This window comes from Daphnia pulex, chromosome 8, assembly GCF_021134715.1.
Source record: "Daphnia pulex isolate KAP4 chromosome 8, ASM2113471v1".
Classification (NCBI taxonomy): Eukaryota; Metazoa; Arthropoda; class Branchiopoda; order Diplostraca; family Daphniidae; genus Daphnia; species Daphnia pulex.
In genome coordinates this window covers 11359665-11387589 of record NC_060024.1, presented here as the reverse complement: position 1 = coordinate 11387589, position 27925 = coordinate 11359665, and the positions used below count along the sequence as shown (strand labels likewise).

General features: G+C 41.1%; 4 protein-coding genes, 1 long non-coding RNA gene and 1 other non-coding gene across 14 annotated transcripts; 3 read left to right on the top strand and 3 right to left on the bottom strand.

Annotated features, from left to right (window-relative positions):
- Positions 1-118: 118 nt before the first annotated feature.
- On the top strand, positions 119-1371 carry LOC124199841. The gene is made up of 2 exons (XR_006877025.1): positions 119-1056; positions 1161-1371. It is a non-coding gene; the product is annotated as an uncharacterized LOC124199841 (long non-coding RNA).
- Trnas-aga lies at positions 163-244 on the bottom strand. Its single transcript has one exon. It is a non-coding gene; the product is annotated as a tRNA-Ser (tRNA).
- LOC124199839 lies at positions 1372-6160 on the bottom strand. Of its 4 annotated transcripts, none has more exons than XR_006877023.1 (10): positions 5575-6160; positions 5300-5502; positions 5091-5246; positions 4909-5028; positions 4684-4841; positions 4353-4623; positions 3614-4221; positions 3272-3520; positions 2393-2743; positions 1372-2290 (listed from the first exon to the last, which is right to left on the bottom strand). XR_006877023.1 is itself a non-coding variant. In XM_046595802.1 (9 exons), the coding sequence occupies exons 2-6, from the start codon at positions 5474-5476 to the stop codon at positions 4386-4388; spliced, it is 843 nt and encodes a 280-aa protein (XP_046451758.1). In that variant the 5' UTR covers positions 5477-5502; positions 5575-6160; the 3' UTR covers positions 1372-2290; positions 2393-2743; positions 3272-4221; positions 4353-4385. The 4 variants fall into 4 exon arrangements, 1 of the variants encoding a protein (XP_046451758.1); XR_006877024.1 differs by having other exon boundaries at positions 3594-4221; positions 5091-5240; XR_006877022.1 differs by having other exon boundaries at positions 5091-5240.
- A 28-nt stretch (positions 6161-6188) lies between these two features.
- Positions 6189-8604, top strand: LOC124199840 (ADP-ribosylation factor-like protein 4C). The gene is made up of 4 exons (XM_046595803.1): positions 6189-6922; positions 6993-7077; positions 7694-7744; positions 7835-8604. The coding sequence occupies exons 1-4, from the start codon at positions 6764-6766 to the stop codon at positions 8170-8172; spliced, it is 633 nt and encodes a 210-aa protein (XP_046451759.1). The 5' UTR covers positions 6189-6763; the 3' UTR covers positions 8173-8604.
- A 5652-nt stretch (positions 8605-14256) lies between these two features.
- Positions 14257-18553, top strand: LOC124199836 (transmembrane protein 184B-like). The gene is made up of 9 exons (XM_046595798.1): positions 14257-14830; positions 15113-15356; positions 15426-15682; positions 15956-16123; positions 16245-16414; positions 16832-16941; positions 17021-17152; positions 17219-17303; positions 17374-18553. Exons 2-9 carry the CDS (start codon positions 15123-15125, stop codon positions 17715-17717), a joined length of 1500 nt encoding a protein of 499 aa, XP_046451754.1. The 5' UTR covers positions 14257-14830; positions 15113-15122; the 3' UTR covers positions 17718-18553.
- Positions 18554-18678: 125 nt separating this feature from the next.
- On the bottom strand, positions 18679-26927 carry LOC124199834 (Krueppel homolog 1-like). 6 transcript variants are annotated; one of them, XR_006877021.1, is made up of 7 exons: positions 26261-26922; positions 24897-25462; positions 23489-24202; positions 22951-23130; positions 22028-22868; positions 21720-21914; positions 18679-19418 (listed from the first exon to the last, which is right to left on the bottom strand). XR_006877021.1 is itself a non-coding variant. In XM_046595794.1 (7 exons), the coding sequence occupies exons 3-7, from the start codon at positions 25317-25319 to the stop codon at positions 21790-21792; spliced, it is 2283 nt and encodes a 760-aa protein (XP_046451750.1). In that variant the 5' UTR covers positions 25320-25462; positions 26261-26386; positions 26453-26922; the 3' UTR covers positions 18679-21789. The 6 variants fall into 6 exon arrangements, 3 of the variants coding, with proteins under 3 accessions (XP_046451750.1, XP_046451751.1, XP_046451752.1); XR_006877020.1 differs by having other exon boundaries at positions 18679-19422; positions 26261-26921; XR_006877019.1 differs by having other exon boundaries at positions 18679-18879; positions 26261-26921.
- Positions 26928-27925: the final 998 nt, after the last annotated feature.

The following is a 27925-nucleotide window of genomic DNA, read 5'->3' as shown; positions in this document are numbered from 1 at the left end:
CCTAAGTTTTATAGCTACCTACCGGACTAGCGCTATCCTAACATTCGATTGTAAGGTATTTAAGTAAAAGTGTTACATTAATAGAGAACTTAATTATTAAATGGTTTTGAAAGCAAGAATCTTCTGTTAATCTTGAGAAATGAATCATTATGAAAAAAGATTCGCAGTTGGTAGGATTCGAACCTACGCCCTCAGAGAGGAATTGATTTCTAGTCAATCGCCTTAACCACTCGGCCACAACTGCACATACCAAATCATAATTTTTAAGCAACTTATTCATCACTGTAAAAAGTCTTGAATGTTTTACGCTACATGAAAACCAATAAATAAAGTTTTCCACGTTGGGAAAAGGGCGTTGAATCATCACTTCTGCTTCTGCCTATCTGGCTGCTTCTGTATTTAGGTTGAGGAATGTGTTAGAGTTCACATCAACAAACAAATCAATACAAGTATTCCTTGGTGTTCAGGGGCTATCCAATGTTCAGAAATTAAATTCGTTCACAGTTAACATCAACTAGGAAAATCGGAGGAAACAGTTGTACACTACGTATTAATTTTGAGACCCCCCCCCCCTAATTTGGGGATCGGACCCCAACTCACCCTACCCTATAAACGTACTACGTAACATTTTATGAATAGCCCCTCATTTAGGATCACACTGTGTTGATTGCCAGATAGAGTAGACACACATGAGTCTGATCCAAATTTTTTCAAAAAAGTTTAAAGATAACAAATAAATTTGATATCATACAGGCTTGAAACTACTAGCTCACTGCTCACGCAGTAATTGTATCCAAAATGTAACCCAAATTTCCTGCAAAAGAATCGAATTATATTTTATTTACAACAGCAGCAGCTTCACTCGCTTGTGAATCATGGGAAATTCAACCAATAAGGATGAACGGAAGTGATCGTAAAATTTAGCTATCAAGATTGCAGACCAGTTTGCAATTCCCGATTGACGTCAACGGCAGCTGCTTGACATTCAAAGAGTGTCAACAACACACACAATAAGAGAATAAACTACTGCTGGTAGCACACAAAATCTTCACTATGGTATTTTGATTATCTCCATTCCACAAAATAAAATAAAAAAGGTCTGTGACATAAATTTTTTTTTTTTACTTTTCCATGTTTCCCGGGTGATGAAATATTCAAAGGATACCACAGTCTGTCGGGGTTGGCTAGGCGACAGCGACAAGGACGTTGCATCGATCAACGGTACACATACAGATTCTAGCATTCGAACAAGCACAAAGGCCCATCCAAAAGATTTTATTTCTCCTAGCCCTTCTAAAATATGGAAATGAGAAGAGTGTATTCAATTGTACAGCCCTTCTTCTGCAGTAAATATAGAGTTTTAAAAATAGATTTCAACACAACAAAAAACATATTTTATTTGATGTATCGCGCATTAAAGGAGATACTACAATGTGCAAGGACGGAGTGTCAACGAGCAGACATGGCATTTGAAACATAATTCGCAATCATTGACGACATTTGAACCTTGACTAGAGACTCAAAAGTTTACGTCCATCAATCTACGATAGTTATAACAATTCTGGTAAAGAGTAAAAAGAAGAAATCGCATTGAAGATCTTTAGTTACGAGAAAACTTTTCACATGGTCCCTTTGCATTTTTCAAACACAAATCTAATTTTTAAAATGCAGCGTTATTTACAATTGCTTTCAGTAAGACACAATTTCACAATTACGTAAAAAAGAACAATAAAACCAATTGCAACATGTTTCAATTGGTCATTGTTCAATCAATTTCACCGTTATCCGACACGGTATAATGAACATTATAAACTTCTCTCAAGACTTCTGGCCGTAGAATTACCATACGGGTTCATTTTACGGATTGAAGTTCGGAGGAAAAACGAGCCGGAGTTGAATCAAGCCGGTTCATGAAAGATATTGTTTTTGTGCGGAGCATACCCTCTGCAGCAGAGGAGAGCCCGGTTTGTGCACATGTACTCAGTCTATACTATTACATCCACCATCAGTTTGTGAAGTGCTGCCCATCGATCGGTCGACTGGGAGGAGCAGGAGTGCTGACAGGCGCTGCCGAATCGGGTAAAGTAACCGATACTGGATAAGAATTTTGATGCAAAAATACAGCTGGAGAGATTCTGACTGCTTCTTCGTAAGACGGAGGTTTACACCCGACGGCCGTCTCGTAATCAGGCGGTTTGGTGAGGATGCTGGCTGGTTGCTGGAATGAATCGCCATTCTGAACCGAGACGGTTATGACATGAATATTGGGTTCTGCACCACAGGAGACCTCCTGCAATGGGGATTTGAAAAGAGACAGAAAATCAATGATCCATGTTGACAGCTCGTTATAGACTAGGCCAATCATTGCAAAAAATAAGAAAATATTACCAACCTGATTGGTGGATGGATCGCTGCATCTATCACGAATCGTTAGCCACCGACAAAGCGCAATGCAGATGCAAAGTGCACCAGCAACGACGCATCCGACGCCTAAATACCGAACTGGAGCGAAATAATGTTGGGCGAAACCGATCCAGTTGCAAAGGGCCCCGACCAGCAGCAGTGACAATCCGTAACGGTACATTCTTCGGAACTGAACTCGCTGATAGTGTGAACGGCCGTTCGTCGGAGAAGGTGGACTAGGTCTGTGTTGCGGAGTGAAAACAAAATCTTCTTGTTCTCTTTGTTGAACCGTTTCACTTCGTTGGGCCGATGGATGGACCATATCGCCGATTGTGATCATCTAAAAATCAAATCAGAAACCACATGATTGTTTTCACCACTCATCGACAACATCTTTATTATGCAGTTAAACTCTCTCGAGACGTTGGCGTCAATTAAGCAGAAAAATGAATAAATTTCGTTGACGACAGGCAAATAAATAATCCACGGGGTATTAGAAAAATAGCCTTGGGCGTGAAAAACATTCGCGACAGGTGCTGAAATAAAGTTGGACATTAATGCGTCCCAAGGTCTCGCACGCAGACCCCATCTGTGGCGATTATCCAAGCAGACGCAAAATTCAGTTTGACTAGCGACACACTTTGTTTAATTACTGAACGACAAATAGCGTGTTTATCTTAAACGTTTTAATTTCTTAGTCAGAAAAGGATTTTAAACTCACAACGATCCTCGAGTTGTACTAAGATAAGAAATGAAAAAAAAAAACTTTCTCAATTTCACTTTTTACCCCTAGTTACACATTTGTATAGCGTGGAGCAAGGGCCGTATTGTTACAAATAAATGTGAAGAAAAGTTTACAGTTACATACCTCCTGGCGACGAGTTGGCTAATGAACGAACACTGGATGTCGGAACAAAATAGAAAGCTGTACAGCAGGAAAGTTATTTGTGGGACAACGCGTGCTCACGACGATTCCATACGAAACACACTAGTGTGTAGAAAAAGCTTCTGCTCTGGCCGACGCTCCGAAGGTAACTGAAGGTTGGACGTGTATAGAACATTAGAACGCCCCCACGTTCGCCATAGAGAGGAGAGAACTCCTGACCAAAAATCTTGTCTGCATTAGGCGCGAAAAATAACAAAAAAAAATAAAATAAAAAAAATAAAAAGTTACAAGAAAAAATGTATACTAATTTCAGCCGGATACGACCTGAACACGCTTGTATAGTGCAATATGCTTGGTGACGTCAATAGACCACTACCGGGTCGTCCACTATATACTGCTCGACCGCAACGATCTCGGGGAAATTGATCCTGAATCATTGGCTGATGAAACTGGATAAATTCGCTTATCCAACTTGACGAGTCGTGAGGGAATACTGAATAACCCTCCCCTCACGTTGCTTAGTGAACAAGCGGGAGTCGTTTTTAATAACATCGGCGTCGTCTATAAGCCATAGCTGATTAATAGGAAGCAGATGGTGCCTTCAACTGTGAGGGCAACAAACTTTTTACAACCAGCAGCAGCAGCAGTTAAATGACAGACTTCTTCTGTTTATAACCATTGAGTATTATTGATTGAGGCGCCACCTCTCTCAAGTGTTTGGATGAGTCTATTGAGTAACGATTCACGAGATACAGTATACTTGCTCTGACGTCATCGTTCACGTAAACATGACTGCGGCCAATTTTACGAACTCGTATAACCCCTCGATTAATAATTCAAATTAATGGAAAATCGATCCCTTGTTGATTCTCAGCCAAGTAAATCATCGCTCGCGAGTCTACACAGCTATCAACTCAACTCCACAGATGGCACTAATGTTTTTTGAGAAAGCAAAAATAACAAGAGTTAGAATTCGGGTAATGAAAAGAAAATAAAAATGAAAAAATTTCTATTTTTTTTAAACATTATCGCTTAAAAAAAACTTGATATAAAATTTACTTACACAACTATATTTGCAACAATTCGAGTTATCAGTTTAATTGCGCTTCCACAATAAACGCAGAGCTTCACCGTCTTCTTTAAGACAGAGATCTGTGAAGGCATGCGCGGTTAGAATGGCATTTGAAATATTCTCTCTCCAAAGCTCGTCACGAGTCCAAATCTTTTTGACCATTTCTGGATCAGACCAACCGATCCTACCATAATCGTCTTTGGTTACTTCTAAACTGCCCATATTTTCCCAACTGTTGTCCAACATGTATCCAACATCAGACCTGAAATAAAATTAAAAACATAAAATGGGATGTCTGAAAAACTATTTCATTTCAATTTACCTTCTTATCATCCTATGTACAATGTTTTGACTAGATACTCTTTCATTTCCTACTTTCAGATTAAAAAGTTTTAATATGGCCTTGGTCTGGATGTAAAAGACTTTAGGTAGAGACTCTTCAGGTATGTAGTTTTCATTGAGCAGTGCATACAACATTGCCTGTTATGAAATCACAATAAATGAGTAAAAATACTAAAATAAAAAGAAACTTATTAAACTGATTTACTTGAAATGTCAAGAGATTTGTCCCCATATCCATGTTAGATTTGATCCCTCCTCTAGTCCACATCTTATCTTCCAGGACAAACAAATCACTTTTCGGTATCAAATCTTTCACCTGATGAGCCTAAACATAAAAAATGATCTTATTGTAAATAGAAAATGTACATGAAGATTTGTTTTTATTACCATGTCAAGTATAGAAGATGAATTGACACGAACAACTTCACTAAACAGTGGTGAAGATCCACAATCAACAACCTCATTTAACTGAGTGTCTAATACAGCCCATGTAATGGCTGTAGGTGTAACTTCAATTCCAGTTACAAATGATGATGCCTATAACTAGAAATTGAATCATTGAAGTGAATCTGTGTGAACGTTTTTATGACTATTACAAGCTGTTTGGCTCCAACGAGGGGTGACACTATTGCCCATTTTTTCAGAGCACTATCATTGAACTTCTTTTTAGAGGTACTAGTGGTTGTAGCCTCTGATTTCGTCCCCAGATGTTGTGATGGGATATTAAAGGTAACCATCAACCTGTTGGATAATAACTTCCTTGCTGAAATCATGCTTGCTGCTTTTACTTTGGTTCAGTCTATAAAACAAATAAAAAAAAAAACAGTGAGACACGGAGCATTGCGTTTGTTTTTTAAGAGTTGTTTTTTACCTTCTCTGCGGATCAATGACTCGTTCATTGAGCACGTGTTACGCTCACGGGCTGCTCGCTCGAATCCCTGATCAGGGATGTTAGCGAGCATTTAGCAGCAAGTACTCGAGTCTTTTCGGCTAGTCAACTGCGGTATTTAGGGAATACCGAAGACAGAAACCACAACTTCCTCGTGAAAACTTTGTATATTTTCGTCTCAATCTCCCAACCTTCAACGTGTGGGATTTCGGAACCGCAATGCAGACGACCGCAAGAGTTCGAATTCCGAGTTGAATTACCTGTTTGATAGAGGGCATATGGGTCTGCCGCCGAGACTACACACAGCCAAATTATTTGAATATACGAGAAATCCCTCCCCGAGAATAAAGAAAGTTGTAAAAAAAGTGTGAGGATGTAACAAACGTTCTTGTGGTGCACTTTCGAATGTGCACGCAACCTTGACAAAGAGAATAATAACGGACCGGAAGCTAGGGCTGACAAGTCTATGGCCACAGCACTTGAAAAGCTTTAGTCATCCGACCGTTAGATGGTGCTTGAAAAAATCAATGAAAGGAGAGGGAGGGAGGGAGGAAGGGAAATGCTGCAGGGCTGACAACAACCGCCTCAACCACTTCTCTAGTCTTCCCTGAAGCTACCGCCGAAGTTTTCTCCTGCCCTGCTGGGTTTTGTTCCAGTGTTCAGTTCATATTTTTTTCAGTTGAGCACCATGATTTCCAGTCGACGGACGGACGTTCACGGCCAAGTCTCCCGGCCGTCATTTGATCGACAATTTCGAGTTGTGAAATTTTGTTGAGAGAGTTGGCGTTCGAGTGTTAATTATATCAAGTGTTTTTGTGTTGCCGCCATTTGTCAAAAAAAAGTGTGTCGTCGACGCTTCGTCCGTGCGAAAGTTGGTGACAAAACCCCCCACAAAAGAGGAATATAATAAAACTAAGTTGGCGACAAATCAACGTTTTGTGTGTGAGTCATTGGCAAAATGAAAAGAAGAAGAAACAGTTGAACCAGTTGAAAAACAAGTTGGTTGACGGGGGAAAATAAAAAGGACATCCGTCAGTGTTTGTTTGTGTGTCTCGTATTGTTGACCAAAAATGGTCCTCTAACTGGAAAAACAATTGTTTTTCACGAAAGAAAAGAAACTGATAAAATAAATAAAAAAAAACGACAGTGAATTGATTTATGTGTAAACGCCATGGGAGCCAATATGGGCAAAACGAATGGCGGCTCCCTCCTGGAGAATCTGACATTGCCATCGACTCATCCAACTCTGCACATTGTCATGCTCGGTTTAGACAGCGCTGGAAAGACGACTGCTCTCTACCGGCTCAAGTTCGATCAATACGTCAACACGGTTCGTTTCATTTCTTTTTTTCAATCACGTAAACAAAGTCATAACCAAAACGGTTGTCATTTTATTACAGGTGCCCACCATCGGCTTCAATTGCGAGAAAATCCGCGCCTTGTCGGGCAAAGCCAAGGGTACTCAGTTTCTAGTCTGGGATGTAGGTAAGGAAAACATTTCATATTACGGCAATCTAAAGCCACTCTAGAAGAAAGTTCTTTTTTAAAAGAAGAGGATTGTTATTATTATTCAGTGGGGGAGAAAGTTTCAAAAGCGTCTGGCATACTTCAGGCCAAGAAGATGGTCCGTTTGTCGCTTCTTTTTCTTTGAAGAGATTCGGAATAAATTTTTTTGGTGTAACTGACAGGCTGAAGAAGTCACTCGAGGGAGGCAAGAAAGGTATAGAATATACTTAAAAAAAAGGGCCTTTGCATTTTCAACACACACACTTATCACCGGGATAATAGCGTTTGATTGATAGTCATTGATCGGCCTGTGCCAGAGAGTTGATTGTATCGCTGATACATCTGAATGTATATTTGTCGAGTTTCCAAATTCGGTTGAAAGTGGAATAAATTTGCGACCGAGGTCGAATAATAGTGAACGCTATGGGGCCAGTCTAAGCCAGCCAGTCGTAAATGATTTATGGACATTTTCTTATCGTCAACTCCCGACGTTTTGTTTGCTCGCTGAAAATGTTGCAAGTGTAAATCGATTCCGACAGCCCATTCAAATAATATTTTTTCATCTTTATTATTATTATTATTCCTTGGCGCGCAGGTGGGCAAGAAAAGTTACGACCTTTGTGGAAGTCCTACACTCGTTGTACAGGTAAGAAAGAAAGAAAACGGGACATTGCGTGAATAAATAAAATCAGGTTTGCTAATGTCTCTTGTGGAAAAACCTTGTGCCCGTTATTAGATGCCATCGTATTCGTCGTCGACAGCGTCGATGTGGAGCGAATGGAAGAGGCTAAAATGGAATTGATGCGGACGGCCAAAAGCCCAGACAACAGCCAAGTGCCCATTTTGATCCTGGCAAACAAACAGGATCTACCCGGAGCTCGAGATCCCAAAGAAATTGAAAAACATCTCGGACTTCACGAACTCGGCACCGGCCATCTCTACCACGTCCAACCGGCTTGCGCCATCACCGGAGAAGGTCTAGACGACGGATTGGACATTCTCTACGAAATGATCCACAAACGCAAGAAACACTCGAAAATGAACCGGAATAAGAATAAAATCCCAACCAAATGAAATTGAAGTTTTTTTTGTTTTCTTCTTGTGGAAACCTCTAGGGGATTTATTCACGCACCAAAGACGTTGCCTGGCAGCATAACATGGACATAACTATATACAACAACAACAAAACGGGAATGTGGTATTATTTTTCCGCTCTCTTGCTTTATCTCGTCTATTTTTTCTTCTTCTTGTTTTTGCTCATTGCGCCCTTATCGCCACTTTCGGTCAACTTCAAAGAAGAATCGTGTACGTGTATTATTTTGGACTTTTTTGTTTTTGGTTTTGTACAATTGTAAAAGTTTCTGTTTTTTTTCCTCCCTCTCTCGTGTGTGTGTTTGTGTGTGTTCGGTTCGTTTGTTGATATATGTGAGCGTGCGTGTTGTAAAAGCCAATGTGATACGAAAGAGAAAAAAAAAAGAATGAATAAGATAACGATATACGAAAGAAGATGCAGTGTGTTTGTCTTTTATAGACGTAAACTACGGTCGGATGCATAATTTATTTTAATTGCACACGTGTGCATATATCCATCCTATAGGGTCGAGAAAAGTTTTTCCATTTTTTTTTTTTTTTTTCACTGATTAAAGCAGACGCCCATTTGAATTCACGACCCACTCTCTCGTCTTCCGCCCTATTCCCTATCTGTGCACTCTTTTCTTTTTCTGGCACTTCACCTTGGATCCAGTCTGAGGATCTATTGATAGTCTAAAGTGACGTCAGAGCTCGAGCTTTTGTATCGTGGTGGCACAATCAACTTGTTATTTTAAAAAAGAATCTTGTGTCAGCCGGGAAGTCCCGGTGATTTACCACGTCCTAAACAACACACACACACAGCTAGAGCTATTCATCTCCTTTTTTGTCTTGTTCATTTATTCCAACTCTATACTTTTTTTAAAAAGAAAAGTCTCTTGCTGGGCCGAACAATACGCCATTTGCTGGGGTTTTTAGTTCCACAGAAAAGAATTTAGCACGCAGCACATACTGCAGTACTATGCAGGTCACACACATGTAGACGATGATATTTCAATATCTCTTTCCGGTCGGGTATGTATATCAGCTGGTACCAGCTGTTTTTGTCTACTTTAGAGAAAAAGAAGTTTCAGACTTTTTGGGTTGTGGTGTCTAGTACAAAACCCCTTCCAATTGGGTTCGGCAACTCACGTGACTAACCATCTGTGACGTCGTTTGTATTTATGTCTTCGGACACAGGAAGAAGAGGGGGTAGATGTTTGGAAGTTAACGAAATCGAATACGCTGCTGGTGGGGTGGAAGAAGAAGAAAAAGTCCGCCTTTTCACCATCGTTAGACTAGGTTGACTGCTGCTGCTGATAATATAACAACTGCCCCCTTCTTTTTTAGGGCTTGGTTGTTATTGACTCGAGAAAGAGAAAAAAGGAGAGGGGGGCTTTGAATTTCATTTTCTTATCTTTTTTTCCCTGTCGGTGTAGTATTTCGACAATCCCATTATATATATTGTGGACGGCTATATTCTTTAACCAACGAGGCCTCATCGATAGAAAAGACTCGAGCACTGTCTGTTTCTCTCTCTACAGCACAATAGAAAAATAATACACACAACAAGCCCTCGTCACGGAGTCTTTGGTACTTTTTGTAGACGCATCCGCCATGCGTATACAAAAAGGGCGGAATATAAAAAAGAAAAAAAGGAACTCTTGCCGGAGTAAAAAAGCACGGAACCATATAGCGCATCGGGGATGGCTATACAACACACACACCCTCTGGCTCTTGTCGAAAATTCCCTTCACGGAGAAAAAGAAGTTGAGGTCTCTCCCTTTTGCCCGCGGGCTTATTTCACGCTAAGATGAACGTGAAGAAGAAACAAGACGGAAGAAGGAGAAGAGGCTTTACCATAATCAGCCATCTCTTCTGATTGGATTCGAGCAGCTCCGGGAATTTTTCTACCGAAAGAACGGCCCAGTCAGTGTCCGTGACGGATACGCGTGATTTGCTGGACACTGTAGGATATTGACGACAAGCTTTTGTACATATATATCTTATACATGTTCGAGATCTATACAGCCAGCCAGCCAGCTAGCCGGGATGAAGCTATATAATCAAGCGCCTCTTGTTATAAACGCCGACTTTTTAAATCACGACGAGCTCTTGATGATGAGGAGGGGATGAACGGGCGGGTCCCTTATCTCGTGAGCAGTTTAAGGAATGTTTGATTGGTTTGAGGGGGAGAGAGAACGGACAAAAGAGAGTCGGCATCTTTCTCTCTGATGTAGAAACGGGGGAGGAAGAATGTTCATCTTTACATCCATATCAACGTCAAATTCTCTCTTTTGTGACACACACAAGCAGAGCCTATACAGAAACTTTATTTTTCGGGGATTGTTTACGAGCCAAGAAGGTGCGTCTCTGCCCGGGCGCTTATTATATAACGACGTCGATATCGATCCTAGCTTTTGTTGTGGACATTTTTTCTCTCCAGCGGTCAGCGTCTAGTATTTATTTAGTTTTCAAGGTAAAATAAAACAACCAAAATGTAAAAGTTGCCGAGTTTCGGTCGGAATTTCTTCTAAAAGGGAGAACCATGTTTGGTTATCGCGCGCTTTCGGGTCACGTGACCAAGGGCTGACCCGCTCCTTAAAAAATTCACAACAAACGAAAAGAAGAAAAAAGCGGACGAGAGTACAATTAACCTACATCCAGCGTTTCTTTCTCTCTTTTTTCGTATAGAAACTATGACCGTATAACTGAAAGAATAAGAAACCGTTAAGAAGAAGATAGGACTGCCAGAGCCCAACTCAATTGGTAGGAAACGGTTGAACTCGTTTCAACCAGTGAACACAAACAAGCACAGCTAGCAGAGAGTTAACCCTCGTAAAAGATAAAAGGGGGGTCTCTCTTTGACACACAGCACAAGATAAAAGGGGTTTCTTTTTCTATAGGTGAAATTTCACCCCTTGTCTCTACCTGTAAGTTGACGATCCATCAACTTTGATTCGTGTTTATAACCTTCACAGAACAAGTGAAAAGAAGAAAAACCACTGTGAGAGTAAAAAACTAGAAAAGAGGGGGGCCCCCTTTTGAAAATGGTAAAAAACAATCACATCGATTCTCCCATTTTTAGACACGAAAAAGGACAGACAAGTAGACAAGGTTTTTCAGAGTGAGAGGGGAATAGAAAAAATACAGTTGGCCCCCCAACTGTGCCAACCATCACCTCTTGTATAGTTTCCCCCCTCTGCTCTTTTCTACCTGTTACAAGAAACACATGAAAAAAAAAAATGTTGGAGGGAGAGATTTATTTTTGAAAAGAAAAAGCGATTGGGTACATCTCCCAATTAGGGGAAATTGACAATTAAGGAAGACGTTTGATTTATTTTTAATGCCTTCCACCACGACTTGGAACAAAACAAAAACAAAATCCAGGATTTCTTTTTTAAAAAAGTTGGAAAATGACTCCACTTGAAAAAAACGGGCATATGGCAAGTATAAAAACATTCAAAATCGAATCAGAATAACAGGAATTTTGTTTCGTTTAAAAAAAACGAAACGGCTAACCGGTAAAATTAATTGGCGAGCTTGTCGTGCAATAAAACGTTAAAAAACATGCCATAACTTTTTTGTTTTGTGACTATGTAACAACTAGTCAAGAGTCTCAACATTTGAGAATTTTCGCTTCAAAAACATGCCGTATATACAGCAAGTATTTACAGTGTCATTAAAAGTTACGAGGATAAGCTGAAATTGCAGTTAGGTTGTTAAGATTGCGCATGTGTGTGTGTGTAAATTTAATCTAAATAGAGCCAGACTTTTAAGTCAAGAGAAACGATCGTATTTTATTACCTTGGGACAACACAAATATAGAAACTGGTAGCCCGCGTTTTTCAAAAAAGGAATTACACCAAGAAAAACTGTACGTGATCGCCGCTTTAGATGAAAAATGAGCCGAAAACATTTTTTCTTTTTTTAAAGAAAAACCTGATTGAATTACATAAATGACATTGTCATTTATGGTTGAAATGTTTACTCAACGTTTCAAATTTAGTATTTTGGATATTGGCCAATTATTCTTGCACGCAATTAAGTTATATACTTTCTTCTTCGTTTTTAGAAACTTTTTTCTTTTCTTGAATTCGTCGGCGAATTTGTTCCACGTCCTAAAAGCGACGATGAATGCGATAAATTTAAAATTTATAGTTACAAGAACCATCAACGAGCCTTTTGTCGATATTTGGGTGCTGTAACGGTCGTACTAAAAAAAGAAAAATCGCATCTATACAACAAACTTGTACAGGGACACACACCGAAAATGGCGACTTTTCCTTTTTCTTTTTTGAATCCAGGTGTTTTATTGTGTATAGGGGAGGTGACCTGGTTCCAACAAAAGACTTGACTGAATAGCAGGTTGCCAGTCAACCAAGAAAAGAACAAAATTTTTCCATCGAAATTCTTTTTTTGGAACGAATAAATTTCGTTTTAAAAAAAACTTTACATTTCTATGGGTTTTTGCCTACGTCACACAGTTTGTGTATAAGATGATGATGTGGCGTGCGGTTGTTCGGTAATATTCCCAACGCCGAGAAAAGAGAAACATATTTCCGAATAAATTTCTTGTAGACACGAGAAGAGAGAGAGACAAACACCGCCCTGTTGAAAACAGTTAATTGAATACAAGCAACGGTACGGACTGTTGTTCGATTATTATTATATATAATATAATACCACGAACTTTCAAAAGTTCACGGCCCGCGTTGTTTCTTTAAAAAAATCACGGAGAAACATTTATAATTTAATATCCCGTTCGTTTTTTGTTGCTTTAGAAAGCTCCTCTAGGCTATTTGAAGTTTGAACGTTTGGGGTATATGATCGTCTGTCCCGATTGCGAAAATAAAAACACAAAAAATCCCAATCGATGCTTGTCTCTAAAATAAACCGCCGGAAGTGGGTCAATGGGCCGCCATGTGAACAGCAGCGTGAAATAAGCGCTTGGCTACACACCAGACGGGCTACTGCTGACCGTCTTATTTTGTTTGCATTGTTTCAATTCCGGCCGATATTTTTAAAAACAGCAAACCCAAATAAAGAAGAATGAACATTTGGAAGTTTTTCTTTAAGGAAATCTTTTTTTCTTTCCTGTTCGTGATGAAATATGGAGATGATAAGGTCATTTGCATATGTTGTGCGGCACATTCCGTTACCGTGACTATCGTGTACACGCGGGACGGAAAGAAGAGTTTCGATACTCGGAAAAATATATTTTTAAAAAAGAAATATCAAACACGTCATAATATTCTGGATGGAAAAGTAATAAAAGAAATCCCTAGCACTCCCCTACACACACACACACACACATACGGACCATCCAGTCAAGAAACGGACGGGAGAAAATGTAAATGACCCTGTTTCTTTTTTTTAAGAAATAACCACACACGCGCACGCTCGCAGACAAGACAGGCAATAATAACAGCCGTCACGAATTTTTCCATTTTTCCGAAAGAATTATTATTTTGATTTTTTTTCCCGAAACAAATGGATAATCAAGTTTTACACACAGTATCCCATGCAACGACCAAAGGATAAAAATCCATCAATCGTTGACCATTTGATTCGACTGACGTTTTGAGAGGTGATATGTGTGTACACGTGTGCCATCTTTGACTAGCAAAAAGTCAAATAGGATTTATTAATATGATGGAATGTACCAATTGGACATAGCGCCGATTGGCGAGGCTTAAGAACGCCGTTATTAAATTATCAGCGTGTAGATTCAGAGAAAAATGATTGGCCGTTATTATAATCTGATTGGAGATTCACATCATCACTTGCCGATATTTCGATACTTTCGACGCCGGATCGTAACCGACAAAACTATCGAAGCGAAAAGTGCAACTTGATAGGGGGGGAAATGACTATCTACTCGAAAAGACTCACGAACGAACTCAACAGCTCGAATAAGAGTTGGGGGAGGAGTTAGAACATCACGTAAGCACAACAAGCAATGGGTAATTTCAGCTGTCGTGAGAACACCTACCTGATCGTAGTATTGGCTTCGAGCCAAGGCAACAGCAGTGCTATCTTCCGACCTGCGTGAGAAATCTTCCCGATCCATTAAAAGGAAAATAAAGGAGCGAAGACCTCCGACTAGTCGACAGATGTGAAATGCATATCCCCGCAGCAGTCATCATCAAGATGCGATTGTTTTTTGAAAAACAAAACAAAAAGCAACTTTTCAAGGCTCACGCGGGAATATGGAAAAAAAAATGAACGTTTTGTAAAAGTATTTGACATCCGAGACGTTGGTAGACCTTTAGACCCCCGTACGATCGATAAAATTTCATTAGATAAAAGTGACACGTCAATGTTGACTTTGCTGTTACGAAACTACGGATATTGCTATATATCTTATATCTATCTGGTCAATGGGAAAACATGAGGGCCTGGTAAAAACTGGTCACCGAAAACTCGAAAGAAATAACTGAAAAGAAATAAAAATTGGAGAGGAAAAACGTCAAGAGTTTTGCCGCCATGTTGGCAACACTGCGCGTCACGATCACGAAGGACAGTCTAGAGCAGGAGATAAAGAAAAGAGACCTGATTGCTTCATCGCATATACATTGAAAAAGTGAAGGGGGGGTATATACGAAGACAAATAATGCACTTCGAGTTCATCGTCGTTCGTGTTGTTGATCTCGCCTAAGTCGTGAGTATTCTGCAGTATTATACAATAGAGGATTGAACGAGTGCTAATTGTTTGGAATCCGAGTTAAATCCAGCTGTCACTTTTTTCCCTGTTGTAAAGAAGTCAAATTGACTTTTGTGTGTGGGCCGATTGCTGACGTCGCCCCATTTTCCTTCACTAGTTCTGCTCCGAATATTTGTTCGTCGTGTTGTTGATAAGAGAACAAATCAGTCGGCCATTTGCTATACTCGCATGATTGGGTTGTGGAAGTTTAGAACAATATCTGTCTTACGTTCATTATAGATTTGAGAAAATGACAACAAACCTTAATGGAACCACGAGGGACTGGAATGCAACTACAATTACAACAATGTTCGAGACCACAGCAGCTTCGACTGAACTAGACTACAGCAATTCCAGCATCCTCTCAAACACATCTACTACTCCATCACCTCATCATCCCGATTCTATATGGTTAATGTCAGCTTCGGCCCAAGGAATAGCAGGAGTTTTCGTTTGGGCAGCTGTGTTTATCACTTGCCATCAGGTTTGTTTAACTTGTTCAACGATGAAAAATGTGGCTCAGTCTCTCAACTAATTTCGTATTATCTTACAGATTTACCAGTATCTGAGGTTTTACACTCACCCCTCTGAGCAGCGCTGGATAGTCAGGATCCTCTTCATCGTCCCCATCTATGCTCTTACTTCTTGGTTTTCTCTCCTCTTCTTCCACAAAAACAGTTACTATGTCTATTTTGACACATTCCGAGATTGTTACGAGGCTTTCGTCATCTACAACTTCTTGAGTCTCTGTTACGAATACCTCGGTGGAGAAGGCAACATCATGAGCGAAATTAGAGGGAAACCAATCAGGTATGTAATTGCACATCTTGAACCACAAATAACTGAACTGTCTAAAACGCGAAGTAGAACTGAACATCCGCGATACTGACATGCCCAGACTTGTCAAATGGATAAAGGGATGGGTCATCAAAATGCAAAAAGGTGACCCATCCCCCAATATTGAGTTTCTTCGTTTTCGAAACGAAAGTTCTGCTCAGTGAATATGCAAATTAGCTATTTATGGAAATGAGATGGAGAAAATTATTAAAATTGCATTCGACTAATTTGAATTATTGATTATAGATCGAGCTGGTTCTACTGCACCTGCTGTCTATCGGGGCGTCAGTATTCGATAGAATTTCTTCGTTTTTGTAAACAGGCCACCCTTCAGTTCTGCGCCGTCAAGCCATGCATGGCTTTTGTGACTGTTATCCTGCAATCACAAGGTCTCTACTCTGACGGTGATTGGAGGTATATAAATCTAATTATCTATTCATGATTTCTTGCCAAGATCCACCCTCCCTTTATCTATTTCGGCTCGTCTGATTGATGGGATTGTTACTTTTTTTTTTTTTTTAACTTTCTTGTATAGCCCCCAGTCCGGCTATCTTTACATCACGATCATCAACAACGTCTCCATCACATTGGCTCTCTACGCGCTTTTCCTCTTCTTCTTTGCCACCAAAGATCTGCTCTCGCCCTACGACCCGGTTCTCAAATTTGCCATCATCAAATCCATCATCTTTTTGTGCTTCTGGCAAGGTAAATATGGTCACCTTGGTCTCTCTAGCTGTTTAAGGAATATCGTTTTCATTTGAGAAAATCATTGGCCAACCGCAATTTTGTTCACATGATCGTAAAAATCTCAAATTCTTAACGACTGGAAAGTTTTTCAGGGGAGGAAAAAATGTATCTATAAAAATTGCGTGCTCTGTAACCGAGTGATGATGAGATATGATCTCAAATGAACACAAAACTGCACGGTGAGAATTTTCCATGAGAAAAAATCCGGCTGACATTGTTCCCCCCCATCTTAGTTATCGGACATTCAGTTTTTTTTTTCATCCCTTACGAGAGATAAATACCATCATCGTATATATTTGTGGAGGTGGTTGATGGATGTTGTGTTAAAGAAAAAAAAGTACTTAACGCGTGTGTGGTCTCCTCTCTTTTTTCCAGGTGTCTTGCTGGCCGTGCTAGAAACGTTGGAAATAATCGCTCCGATCTATGGCTCCGATAATACAATTACCAACGCTGGAACCGTTTCGGCTGGCTATCAAAACTTTTTGGTAAGATACAGTAGTCTTATTTGTCTATCTTGTCAGTTGTAATCGCCATCCATTAATTTTCTTTTTTGAAATCGCCCAGGTCTGCATTGAAATGGGTTTCGCTGCCGTGGCCTTGCGCTACGCTTTCCCAGTGACGGTTTACGCCCAAAATTGCGCCACCGATTCGCGTGGTCGCACAGTCACCATGCAAAGTATCTCGAGCAGTTTGAAGGTATTTTGTTATCCAATCCGGTCAAGAGAGAACTGCGATGTAATAGATTATGTGGTCTGTATATAGGAAACGGTCAATCCGAAAGACATGATGACGGACGCTTTCCATAATTTCCACCCGCAATATCAACAGTACACGCAGTACAGCGCCAGTATGTGATTTCATCATCTTATTCTTATCGAAAGTTGAGTCAGACCTAATTTTCGGTCGTCGTTTTATAGGTGGATCGACATCTCGCGGTGCCGGTGGAAGGCCAAGCCGTAACGGAACATTTGACACTGATGAATCGGGCCCTGCAATTCACCGGACGACTCCAACACTTCATCCACCTCCGTCGACATCCAGTGCAGCTTCGACTTCTTCCCCTTCAGCTCATCGCCCCGTCATTTCAGGTGGTGCTGCTACTTCTTCGTTTTCCACTTCTTCGGCTGCTGCTACTTCTACCGCTGCGTCACCATCAGCTCATCTTCCCGCCCAGTCAGGAGGTCCAGTTGGGGTCCCGCCATCACGTCTCGCTTACACTGAAAAGACGATGCTACTCAGCTCGGACGACGAGTTCCAGTGAGCTTCGACAACCATTTACACGATACACAGACAGACACACACATATACACACATTCGAGACACACTTGAAACGGTGTAATGGCATTTTTCTCTTTTTTAAAAAGAGATGGAAAATTATTTTCCGCACGTCTCGTTCCGCCATTACGGTGACACACACATACACTATTACATGATCGTTACTGCTGTTGTGTTTTAAAATCACACAAAATACCTTTTTTCTTTTGAAAAAAAAAAAATCGCTATGGATCGGGAGCGGTAATTTTTTTTTTTCTCTTTCGTCACCTCCCCTATTAAAACCATATTTGTAATAATTTTTCTCCCCTCCCCCTGAAAAATGTTTGTATAAGTTTCCCTCGGGTCAACGTACTATATAATATTTCATGTAAACCGTACATATATATTATAAATATATTTCATTCAGTGTTGAGTGTGTATTACTACTACTACGATAACTTTTGTTTAAATTCTTTTTTGAGAAATGTTTTTCTTTTTTGAAATTCTCGTCGAGTGTCATAATTTATTTGGATAACGAAGGCGCCATTTTTTCAGCTCTTTTCTTTTCTTTGCATGCTGTTCTTATTCAAAATTGCGTAATCAATTTTTTTGGCACCGAAACGAGTTCAATGTTCCCCCCCTGATGCACTACACACGCAATCATTATCGTCATCGACATGTCTAATTATTATTCCGTAAAACTTTTTTGTGTTGATAAGAAACCAGAAAAACAAGGTTGTGCCCCCTATAATGGGACGACATTTTACGAATGGGACAAAAATGTTACTTTTTCCATGTGATTGAAGTTTAACAAGACCGAAATACACACAACAACAAACCAGATGGAAAGACAATCATTAAGAAAAACAAAAACATGTTACCACCATATACGGCAAACCACCGGTTGTAAAAGTCGACCGGTAGCTTCGCCTGATAAAAAAAAGACTAAAGATATATAATAACATCACTCGGACTTGCACATTCTAGTGTATTCGAAGCCACGTGGCAGTGTTATTTGTGAATCCGCAACAGCACTAGGTATTTTTTCTTCCTTTTCTTTTTCCTTTCACATTTTTTTTGGATTTTTATTTTACATTTTTTTAATGTTTTAGATTTTTTCATTTTATGTTTTTTTTTCCTTTCTTTCCGCTCATCCGTACCTTGTAGACCTCGGGAAAATCAAAAATAATAAAAATTAAGAAAAAAAGATATTTGCAAAACATTGTTTGTGGAGGGTGTGTGTGTTTTACTTCCGCGACACCATGCGGATGAGAATAAGGGCAGGCGAAGGGATCTTAATTAAAAAACAAAGAAAACTTTTTTTTGAAACAAACGAGAAAAATTCAGGAGAAAAAATTCATACAATCAAGCACGTCATCAAGGATCAATTTTTATATATATATAAAAAAAATGAACAACCAAATTAACAACGAGATAAAAAGTAACACGCACGAAATTATTATTATAAAGAGACACGTAAGATCAATCGAACCAGCGGGAGACGCATCATCAACATCTTTAACTTGTTATCATCTCTTTCACAAATCATTCTTTAGCAATTCTCTTAATTTTTAACTTGTTTTAATTTCTTTTTCAAGGCAGAGGTGTGTACGTATACAAAACACGTGTGGCGGACGCGATTCATTTTTCTCTTTCTCTTAATTTTAAAAAATCGGTTTCTTCTCCTTCTCCTTTCTCCTTCTTTTCCCTTCCTCAACACAATAAAAACAAATTATAATAATAATAAAAAATAAAGCTAAATTATTATAATAGAATTTGTCTGATGTAGGCCTAATTTAGTTATTAAAAACGAATTGATTTGTTGAGAGACAAACACACACACACACACTGTCGAAAAAGAACTCAAAAATTTCGTTTGAAATTTCAATGATGGAGAACAACTATAAAACCGGTGTGTTTGTGTGTTTCCTTGTTTTGTGGGGGTGGATTGTTTTGGTGGGTGTGTGTACAGGAATAAAAGAAATAGGATGAATGAGAGGGGGGGGGGAGCAACATTATCGTGATTTAGTTTTCTTTTTTTTTAGCTTCCTGTCGAGTAACAAACGTGATGACATCACAGTCGGGAGTGTTTGCTTCTTCTTTACTTTGAAAGGAAAAGAGATAAAAGTGGTATAAAGACAATTAACAGATTTCTTTTTCTCGGGTGGGAGGAACCGGAAGAGTTTGAAAAATTTCTTATCGGAAGTTTTTTGTTTAAAACACACGCCATAGACTAAAATAATAATATATATATAAACCTTCTCTACGCTATTTATATATATATTCCAAAAAGATGGGGGGAAAATCTTAGTCAGCCAATTTTTCTTGGTTTTTTTTGAAATTCTTTGCTTGGCTATAAATTCGAAAAATTTTGAACGACGGTTCATACCTGTTTCAGCTGTTTTTAACAACGTGCCCAGTGAATTGAATAAAAATAAAAATTAATTTTTTTAATCGAAGAAGAAGAAAAGTTGGAGAAATTCAAAAATAAAAGTAAACCATTCTCTACACCTCTTTCGTATCACAAAGCGACAATGAAAGATTTATGGTTTCCATCCAGCAGACACCGACCGAAACCCCCATCAACCAGAAAAAATCAATTAATTAAATAATTATTTTTTCATTCATTCCGTTTTTCCGAAAAAAATAAAAATAAAATAAGAATTGAAACCTACATGGCACCCCGATAATTTTGTTTTTCTCAATTGTTGTTTTCATTCTTAGGAAATGAAATAAAACAACAAAATAAAGTTGCTACTAAATAGCGCCAGATTTTCATCGTCTTTTAAAAAATTAAAATGAAAAAGAAAACTGTGATCTGGAAGCCATTTTCCCCTTTTTGCGTCTTTTGAGCTGCATTTGGCGGGTTGAAGCTAATTGCAAAAAAGGGAGATAAAGGAAGAACTAATCGCCCCCGGATTTCCTAGCGACGACAAATTAAAAAAGGAAAGAAAATAAAAATAAAACTGCAGTTGAAAGCGATTTCTTGTCAAAAGAAATAAACAAAATTGTTGTCTAAAAAAGACAGAAATTCAACAACGGCGAGCTCTCGCTTTTGGCATGACACACACGTCCCCGACTCCGATCGATACTTCCGTCTGCCTCCTAGTTGATCGATCCGTCTACTAACTTTGATTCCTTTATTTCTCGTTAAAAAAAAATGTCTAGACATTTTCAAATATAGTGGAGGAGGAGGAACATGCGACACGAAATAAAAAAAAAAAGAACCTACACTTTTTCCCTTTTTTGAACCCATCGGTTATCATAATAAAAAGGAGATAATGAGGAGAGAAAAAAGACACCCTGCAAACGGTTACGAAAAAAGGAAAAACGACGACAACATTGACAATGACACACGGATTTTTTTGAAAAATCACTTCAAACTTTCGTCTAATGTGTGCTTTGTGTGTGTGTTGTCTGTTTTCACTTTTTTCTCGTATACTTTGAACGCAACAGACAAAGAAGAAAAAAATAAGTCCCGGACGATGGGACAGAGAGAGAGAGAGAGAGAGAGATTTAAAAAAGAAATGTTTTTCTTGTCTTTTCTGAAAATTAGTTCATATGAAACAAGTTGTATGCCCCTGTAAAATGGCATCCTTTCCTATGAATTTTGTAAATTTACTTAAAAACAAATGAATAATTAAAAAATAAAAAGGGGAAAAAGGTTAACAATTTTTTAAACTGATAGGAACATGGCCTGAAGGCTGGTTTTCTCGAACTCCATTTGTCAAATGTTTTTTACCTTATTTCTAATTTTTAAGCCGCGAGAACGGCGGCACAAAACGTTTCACCGGGTGGCACACAACAATTCCGTCTTTTTTGAAAGCGGAGGGAAATTCTTTTTTTCCCGTTAAAAAAAAACTTCCTTCTAAGTGAATTCTCTCTCTTTTCTTTTGCATATCAGCCGCCAGCAAAAAGGGAGGGGTGGGGGTGGGGGGTATACATGTGTCAAAATGATGTGTTGATATTTTTTGAAAAAATGTAAAAGAAGAAAAGGAGAGATATATACTTTAAAGTTGTCGTCATTTCTAGCTGTCGGTAGGTTTTAAATTTCCCCAAAACTTTCTTCTCCTTTTCCTTTAAGGAACACTATCCTTTTGGACGCTTCCATTAACCGTGTAGTTGGTTGCCATATTGTTGTTGGCACCTCCGACGCACTCCTTATCCATAGCGCCTCCCATTTGTTGGCTGTGAGGAGCCTCGCCTGTTCGTGAGTGGTGGGGGGGAGGGGGGGATGAAAAGTTGACAACATTAGGAAATCTTTCGTCGATTGAGCCATTTTGAGTTATTTGTTTTACCCAGAATTCAATTAGTTACCCAAAGCATCCGAGCGGTATTTGGCTGCTGCATGCTGCTCGGCCATCTTGTTATTGCTACCTCCGCCGCCGTACATGGATTGACCCATGGAACCGAGACTCAGCAGATCATAGTGGTAGGGTCGGTGAGGAAACGGAACAAAATGGTAAGGGCCGGAAGCTGGATTGCTGGCGGCTGCTGCGGCTGCAGCCGCCTGGTGGTGGTGATGGTGCCCGTGATGAGTCAGGTAAGTGGGCGGTGCTTGTTGAGATGATCCTTCGTGGGCGGCTAATTCAATCCGGCTAGCAGCCGGAGTGTCGGCCATCCGTTCAGGAGAAGCGGAAGCAGTTCCGGCCGGAGTAGGAGCGCCCGACGCGGCATTATTATTATTGTTGTTGTTGTTATTGTTTTGTCCAGGGCGGGTCATCATGTTGATTGGGAAAGGAGATGTGGCCCGGTCCTGAGTCGAGATCCCGCCGGCGCCAGGCGCCAAGACGCGGCTGAAAGTTGTAGCCGGTCGGTCAGAATTGTTCAATTTGACCCGCAACAATCCTTTGGCATTGTTGCGTCCTCCGGCGTTGGTGGACCTCATCCCAGGTCCGCCTCGTGCTTCGGCCAGCAACTGCTGCTGGTCATCCTCGATATGCTTTTTGAAATGTTTCTCCATCGACGCCTGATCGACAAATTTCTTCTTGCACTTGGCGTCCGGGCAAGAGTAGGGGCGTTTGCCCGAGTGCGTCCGGATGTGCTGATTAAGTATGGCTTTCTGTCGGAAGCATTTAGTGCACTGTGGGCAAACGTACGGCTTCTCGCCCGTATGGATCCGGATATGCTGGTTGAGTATCGCCTTCTGACGGAACGCCTACACAAAAATCCATCATCAGGAATCAAATATTTAGTACAAAACATCCACGGACGGATTAGATGGTTGTGGGCATTAGCACCTTTTCGCAGTAGGTGCATCCATAGGGTCGCTCGTCCGAATGAATCCGTAAATGCTGCACCAAGTGAGACTGCTGACGGAAGCGTTTGTGGCAATCGGGACAATCGAACGGTCGTTCATCCGTGTGGGTCCTTTCGTGCTGAGCCAACGTCGCCTTTTGTTTGAATCCACGTCCACAAACCTGAAAGGAGCAAGAAATACAAGAGGAGAGTAGATACATATTAAGCATTTCCAGGAAGCCGTCCGTTAGTAGATATGAAAAAATTCAAAAGAAATACTGTAAAAAACTTCCAAAGATGGTCATTGTAAATTAGACAAGATATATAATCTCCTTCCGAGAAGTGATGACACTGACATGCTAACTGAATGTTAATCAAGACACAAACAAAAAACCAGTTGGATGGGATAAAAAAAATGAAAGGGAAAGTGACCGTGAAAATAGAAATAAAAATAATAATAAATGGAAAACCGGTTTTGAAAATCCTTTCCCCAGATTGTGTAACGCCAAAAAGGAGTGCGGAATACCAGGGTATTAATACCTGACATCCGAATGAACGTACATCACTGCCCGGTTTAGGTTCTTTCTTCTGTTTGGGTCCGCTTATGCCGCTACCGTGTCCACTGTGGCCGTGTCCTCCGCCGCCGCCATGTCCACCATGCCCTCCATGCCCACCACCGTGCCCGACCTGCTGGGCAGCGACGTGAGCAGCTTGGGCGGCGGCAGCTGCGGCCGCAGCGGCCAATCCGGCACCGTCTTTGGTTAAAAGGTACGGAGCTGGGAAGCCGAGCGGAGTCAGGCCGGAATTGGCCGGACTTTGTAGGGCACCCAAATAGGATAATTGACTGGTCGTCGAGCCGGGACTCGAGGCTTCTTCCATGACGCTGCACGGAGAGAGTAACGGGTTGGGTTGGCCCGCGCCGCCGGCCGTATTCGGTCCTCCATTATCCGAACTAGACGCTGAAGATATCCGGCTTCCGGCTCCCGGACCACCATCTGAAGTATGAGGATTGCGTGCCGTACCCCCCGGTCGTTCCAACGAGAGGGCCGCAACTTGCTGTTGTTGTTGCTGCTGCTGCTGTTGTTGTTGTTGCTGCTGTTGTTGTTGCTGCTGCTGCTGCTGGCCGGGATTACAATAGGAGCCGGCTGTACTGACGGAAACGCCCGAGGAATAGCTCAATGTTGAGTAATCGCGGGCAATAGGCATGTAGTGTCGACCCTGGCCGTTTCCACCGCTGAGAAAATGTGTCGCCACCTGTGTGCGGAATCAAATTATTTCAATTACCATTTTTCTTACTATTTTTCACAATCAATCAAAAAGAGGAGGTAAAACTTCCACTTTAAATTACACACTTTAAAACAAACAAAACCGGAAAGGTAATCAGTCAATTTTTTTTTTAACTCTTTAACGTGAAACCAGTGGACTTGACTATTTAAGCGGAATTCTGGTTCATTCTAGGAAAAAATAAACTGCGTTCGATTTCTAGGAAAAAATAGCCGATTACACGCGAGATAGAAATAAACGAAGCAACAAAGAAATGTCACGAGAGTCTCTAACAAATTGTCATTTCTTAAATTCTGGGATTGTTTTTCTATACCCAGAACAAACGAGTTTTTCCTTTTTGTTTTTCTACCTCGATGGAAACAAAAAGTATCTACCCTATACGGCAATCATCAAGATACCCAGTGTGTGTTAGACCTTCCTGAACCGAGGGGATTCCTAGAAATCCCAAACCAGTGAAGGTTTCGTTCTCAACTCTCCTTTTCTTTTTTTTTCCATTGCCGATTATTCCGGAATAATTTACAGATGGTGGTAATCATAATCGAGGCGAGTGGTTAGTTATATTTTTTTGTTGGGTGTTTTTCTCAGTAATTTCGATTCTAATTTTATTTAAAATGGAAGAAAAAAAGGTATTTCTGTGTAAAAGACCACTCCCAATCGAGTTCACCTTGAGGAGACTGTCGTCGTCGGTAAAGGAAGACAGCGGGGCGTATTTGTCCGCCGAGGGGAGCTGATGGCCTCGAGCTCCTCCGCCGCTACCACCGCCGCCACTGCTGCCACAATCGTCTCCATTATTCAAACGGGCCGCCGAGGACGACGAGGATCCGCCGGCTGCGGAAGAAGATGAATGGTGATTGGCTGAGCGTTGAATAGTTGTCGGGTCCGTTCCTCCGTTGGTGACGTTATATTTCGGCGGGTTGCATTTGTTGGTGCCTCCTTCATCGGCAGTCCCGGCACTTGAGGCGGCTGCAGGCGGAGGAGGTGGCGGTGGAGCCAACGACGACCGCATTCCGCCTCCACCTTGGCCCAGCAATGTCCGAGAGTAACCGGCCACCCCGGCCGAATCCGGCCAAACTGGATAATTCATCATGGAAGGATCCGTTCAAAACCCCCCGTCGACGACCGACCGACTCTTTTCTTTCTTATTTGTACTTTGAAAAAGTTATTTGAAATTCCCCACCCCCCCAGAAAATAAATAAAAAGAAAAAATAAAGAAAAACAGTTCACTCCAACCTGTGTGCACGAAAAAGAAAATATTGGAAAAAAATCGATTATAAATAACAAGTTTTATAAACGTTTCAATAAAGTCATTATACATTCCTTTCAGATGGATCAGAGATAATGAAAAAAAAAAGTTTTCACGACCCCGCGGGACACGCTGGGGAAGTAATAATAAAAATCGGGAACAGAGAGTTAGATCATACTGGGCAGAAAATGCTGGTGTGGTAGTGCAGTTATAAAGAAAAATAAAAGCCGACAGAAGAGAAAAAAACGGCGGGAAAAAAAATCCCGCCGGGCGGTAGCGCAGCGCCGTCAGCGACATCTACGGTGAAAAATGTAAAGACACACACTCCCGACCCCCCTCCTCCTCCTCCTCCTCCTCCCGGTATATACTCTGTCGGCGGGTCAAAAAATAAAAATGGGGGAAAAAAATAAAACACAAAAAAAGGCAGCCTAAAATAGGTTGCAGCAACCCGATGTTGTGCATGGTTCTTTGTGGGGTTGCAGTAACCCATCAAAGTGGTTCAGCCATCGGTCGGTCGGGGGGGCTAACAATTCCCCATTTTTCTTCCCAGCAATTCTTGGGGGTCGAATAAAATAAGATCAATTTCACCCCATGGCCGATAAAAAGGATCGACCTGGGCCACCAAAGACGATGGTTTAGAAAAACCTTTTACAGATAAACCTAGTCAACCTTACCCTTGACAACAAAAAGGACAGTAGAAGTTGCACGTGCTGTCCCAATTTTCGATGGTGGTACTGGGACAGCCAACAAACGACGAGATATAACTGGGGAAAAGGTTAACTTACGTCGAGTGATGGAGGCTTGGATGATTCTGAGGTCTGAGCGAGTTGAATATCCGATCAATCTTACTCAGCAGCAGCGGCTCCATGATCTTTAGTGGGGGCCAGAGTGTGCGTTATAGATGGGCAAAACTGAAAGAAGAAACTCACTTGGTCATTCACACACACACTCACTTTTTTCTCTCAATAACGACTTGCCGAAATGACAAAACAGTCGGTGGACGAATTATTTTGGCGAAACAAAAATGGAGTGAGCAGCAGCAGTAAAGATCCCCCCGTCAAAATAATGTGTAGCAAGTAAAATGTGTGTTGGTGTGAGGCTCACCAGACCGATCAGGCCTGGGCACAAACCGCTCGCACTGCGGTGGTGGTGTGTTGTCGAATGAAAGAAATGTTTCGCAAACAAGAACAACACAAGTCAGCAGAGTAGTTGTGTGAGTGTGTGTGACTCTGTGTGCCGGGGGGAATATAAAAAAGAAACACACACACATACGGATCTTTTTTTTTTCCCTTTTTTTAATAATCAAAAAGGAGCAAGCAAGAAAAGGGGTGCTTCTCGTCCTGTGTGCACGACGAACGAGACACAGGAGCAGACAGCACACTCACGGGCGGGCGTGCAGCAGCGGACCCGGCACCACCAGAAAAAGAAGTGAGACACACAGAGAAAAGGGGGCAGGCCTTCCCCATCCCCCTGGTTGGGAAAAGAAGAGGTTCGGATTGGATACCGAACCGCAATGGCCGCCCCTCCTCTGTGTTTCCTTCTTTTCTTCGCTCAGCCCCACCCATTTTCTTTCCCCTACCCCCCCCCTCTTGGAAAAAAGAAAAAGTTAAAAAAAGAAAAGGAGGGGGTAACAAAAAATGAGAAAACGGTCAACTAGCGCCACCGCTGCCAAGTTGCGAATGTGATGAATATGAAAATCGCCATTTTTCTCGTGAATCGTCGAAAGGGAATTTAGCACTCACGTTGCATTATGCTAATGGATATAGATGGCGTTGCCTGAGCCGTGGCTAGACGTTTCGATCGGCTGCTGCTGCTGCATGGCCTTGGAAACTGACGCGCGTTCTTCTTTTTCCCAGATAGTTTTTTTTTGTTCTGCTAGTTCTCTCTGCCCCCCCTTTTTCATCAACCTCCTCCTCCTCCTACCCACCCCCATCCATCTATCGACTTCCTCGAACGGCCGAAGGATGGGTTCCCGCAACACACATCAACGTGTGTGCTCCGACGTCTTGGCTTATGGCCTTGATCGGCTCTCTACCGCCGCCCCGATTGTGATCCATTTCCGAGTAAAATCCCAAAGAGAAACAACATAGTGACACACCTCTCGCTAGCGCCATAGGTGTGTCACTTTAGATGTCCATCAACGTCCAGCTGATAACGACGATTCTCTAAACCCAAAAATATGAATATAAAAACCTGTTTCCATGTTGTGTCGTTGGCTGTTGCAGCACAGTACTGGTGGCATCAATTGACGTGAATTTTTTTTTTTTTTATGTTGGCCGAATAAAATTTCCCTTTCACGCCGGCTGCGGTCGATTTTTGCCGATAGATTTCTTCATTTGCTGCGGCGTGTATAAGAAAACCGCAGTAGAACGACACCGCCATTTCTTTATTATACACATTTTCGTTGCATTAATACTTATAGAAAGATCATGTGTATACTGGCCCCGGGA

Coding starts and splice junctions, on each gene's coding strand:
- LOC124199834 (XM_046595794.1), bottom strand. CDS start 25,319: ATGATGAATTATCCAGTTTGGCCGGATTCGGCCGGGGTGGCCGGTTAC. Junction 23,131..23,488: donor TACGTTCATTCGGATGTCAG/GTATTAATACCC, acceptor TGCTCCTTTCAG/GTTTGTGGACGTGGATTCAA. Junction 21,915..22,027: donor ATACCGCTCGGATGCTTTGG/GTAACTAATTGA, acceptor ACTCACGAACAG/GCGAGGCTCCTCACAGCCAA.
- LOC124199836 (XM_046595798.1), top strand. CDS start 15,123: ATGACAACAAACCTTAATGGAACCACGAGGGACTGGAATGCAACTACA. Junction 15,683..15,955: donor ATTAGAGGGAAACCAATCAG/GTATGTAATTGC, acceptor TATTGATTATAG/ATCGAGCTGGTTCTACTGCA. Junction 17,304..17,373: donor GTACACGCAGTACAGCGCCA/GTATGTGATTTC, acceptor GTCGTTTTATAG/GTGGATCGACATCTCGCGGT.
- LOC124199840 (XM_046595803.1), top strand. CDS start 6,764: ATGGGAGCCAATATGGGCAAAACGAATGGCGGCTCCCTCCTGGAGAAT. Junction 7,078..7,693: donor GTTTCTAGTCTGGGATGTAG/GTAAGGAAAACA, acceptor CTTGGCGCGCAG/GTGGGCAAGAAAAGTTACGA. Junction 7,745..7,834: donor GTCCTACACTCGTTGTACAG/GTAAGAAAGAAA, acceptor GCCCGTTATTAG/ATGCCATCGTATTCGTCGTC.
- LOC124199839 (XM_046595802.1), bottom strand. CDS start 5,476: ATGATTTCAGCAAGGAAGTTATTATCCAACAGGTTGATGGTTACCTTT. Junction 5,029..5,090: donor CATCTTCTATACTTGACATG/GTAATAAAAACA, acceptor TTTTATGTTTAG/GCTCATCAGGTGAAAGATTT. Junction 4,624..4,683: donor GTACATAGGATGATAAGAAG/GTAAATTGAAAT, acceptor ATTTTATTTCAG/GTCTGATGTTGGATACATGT.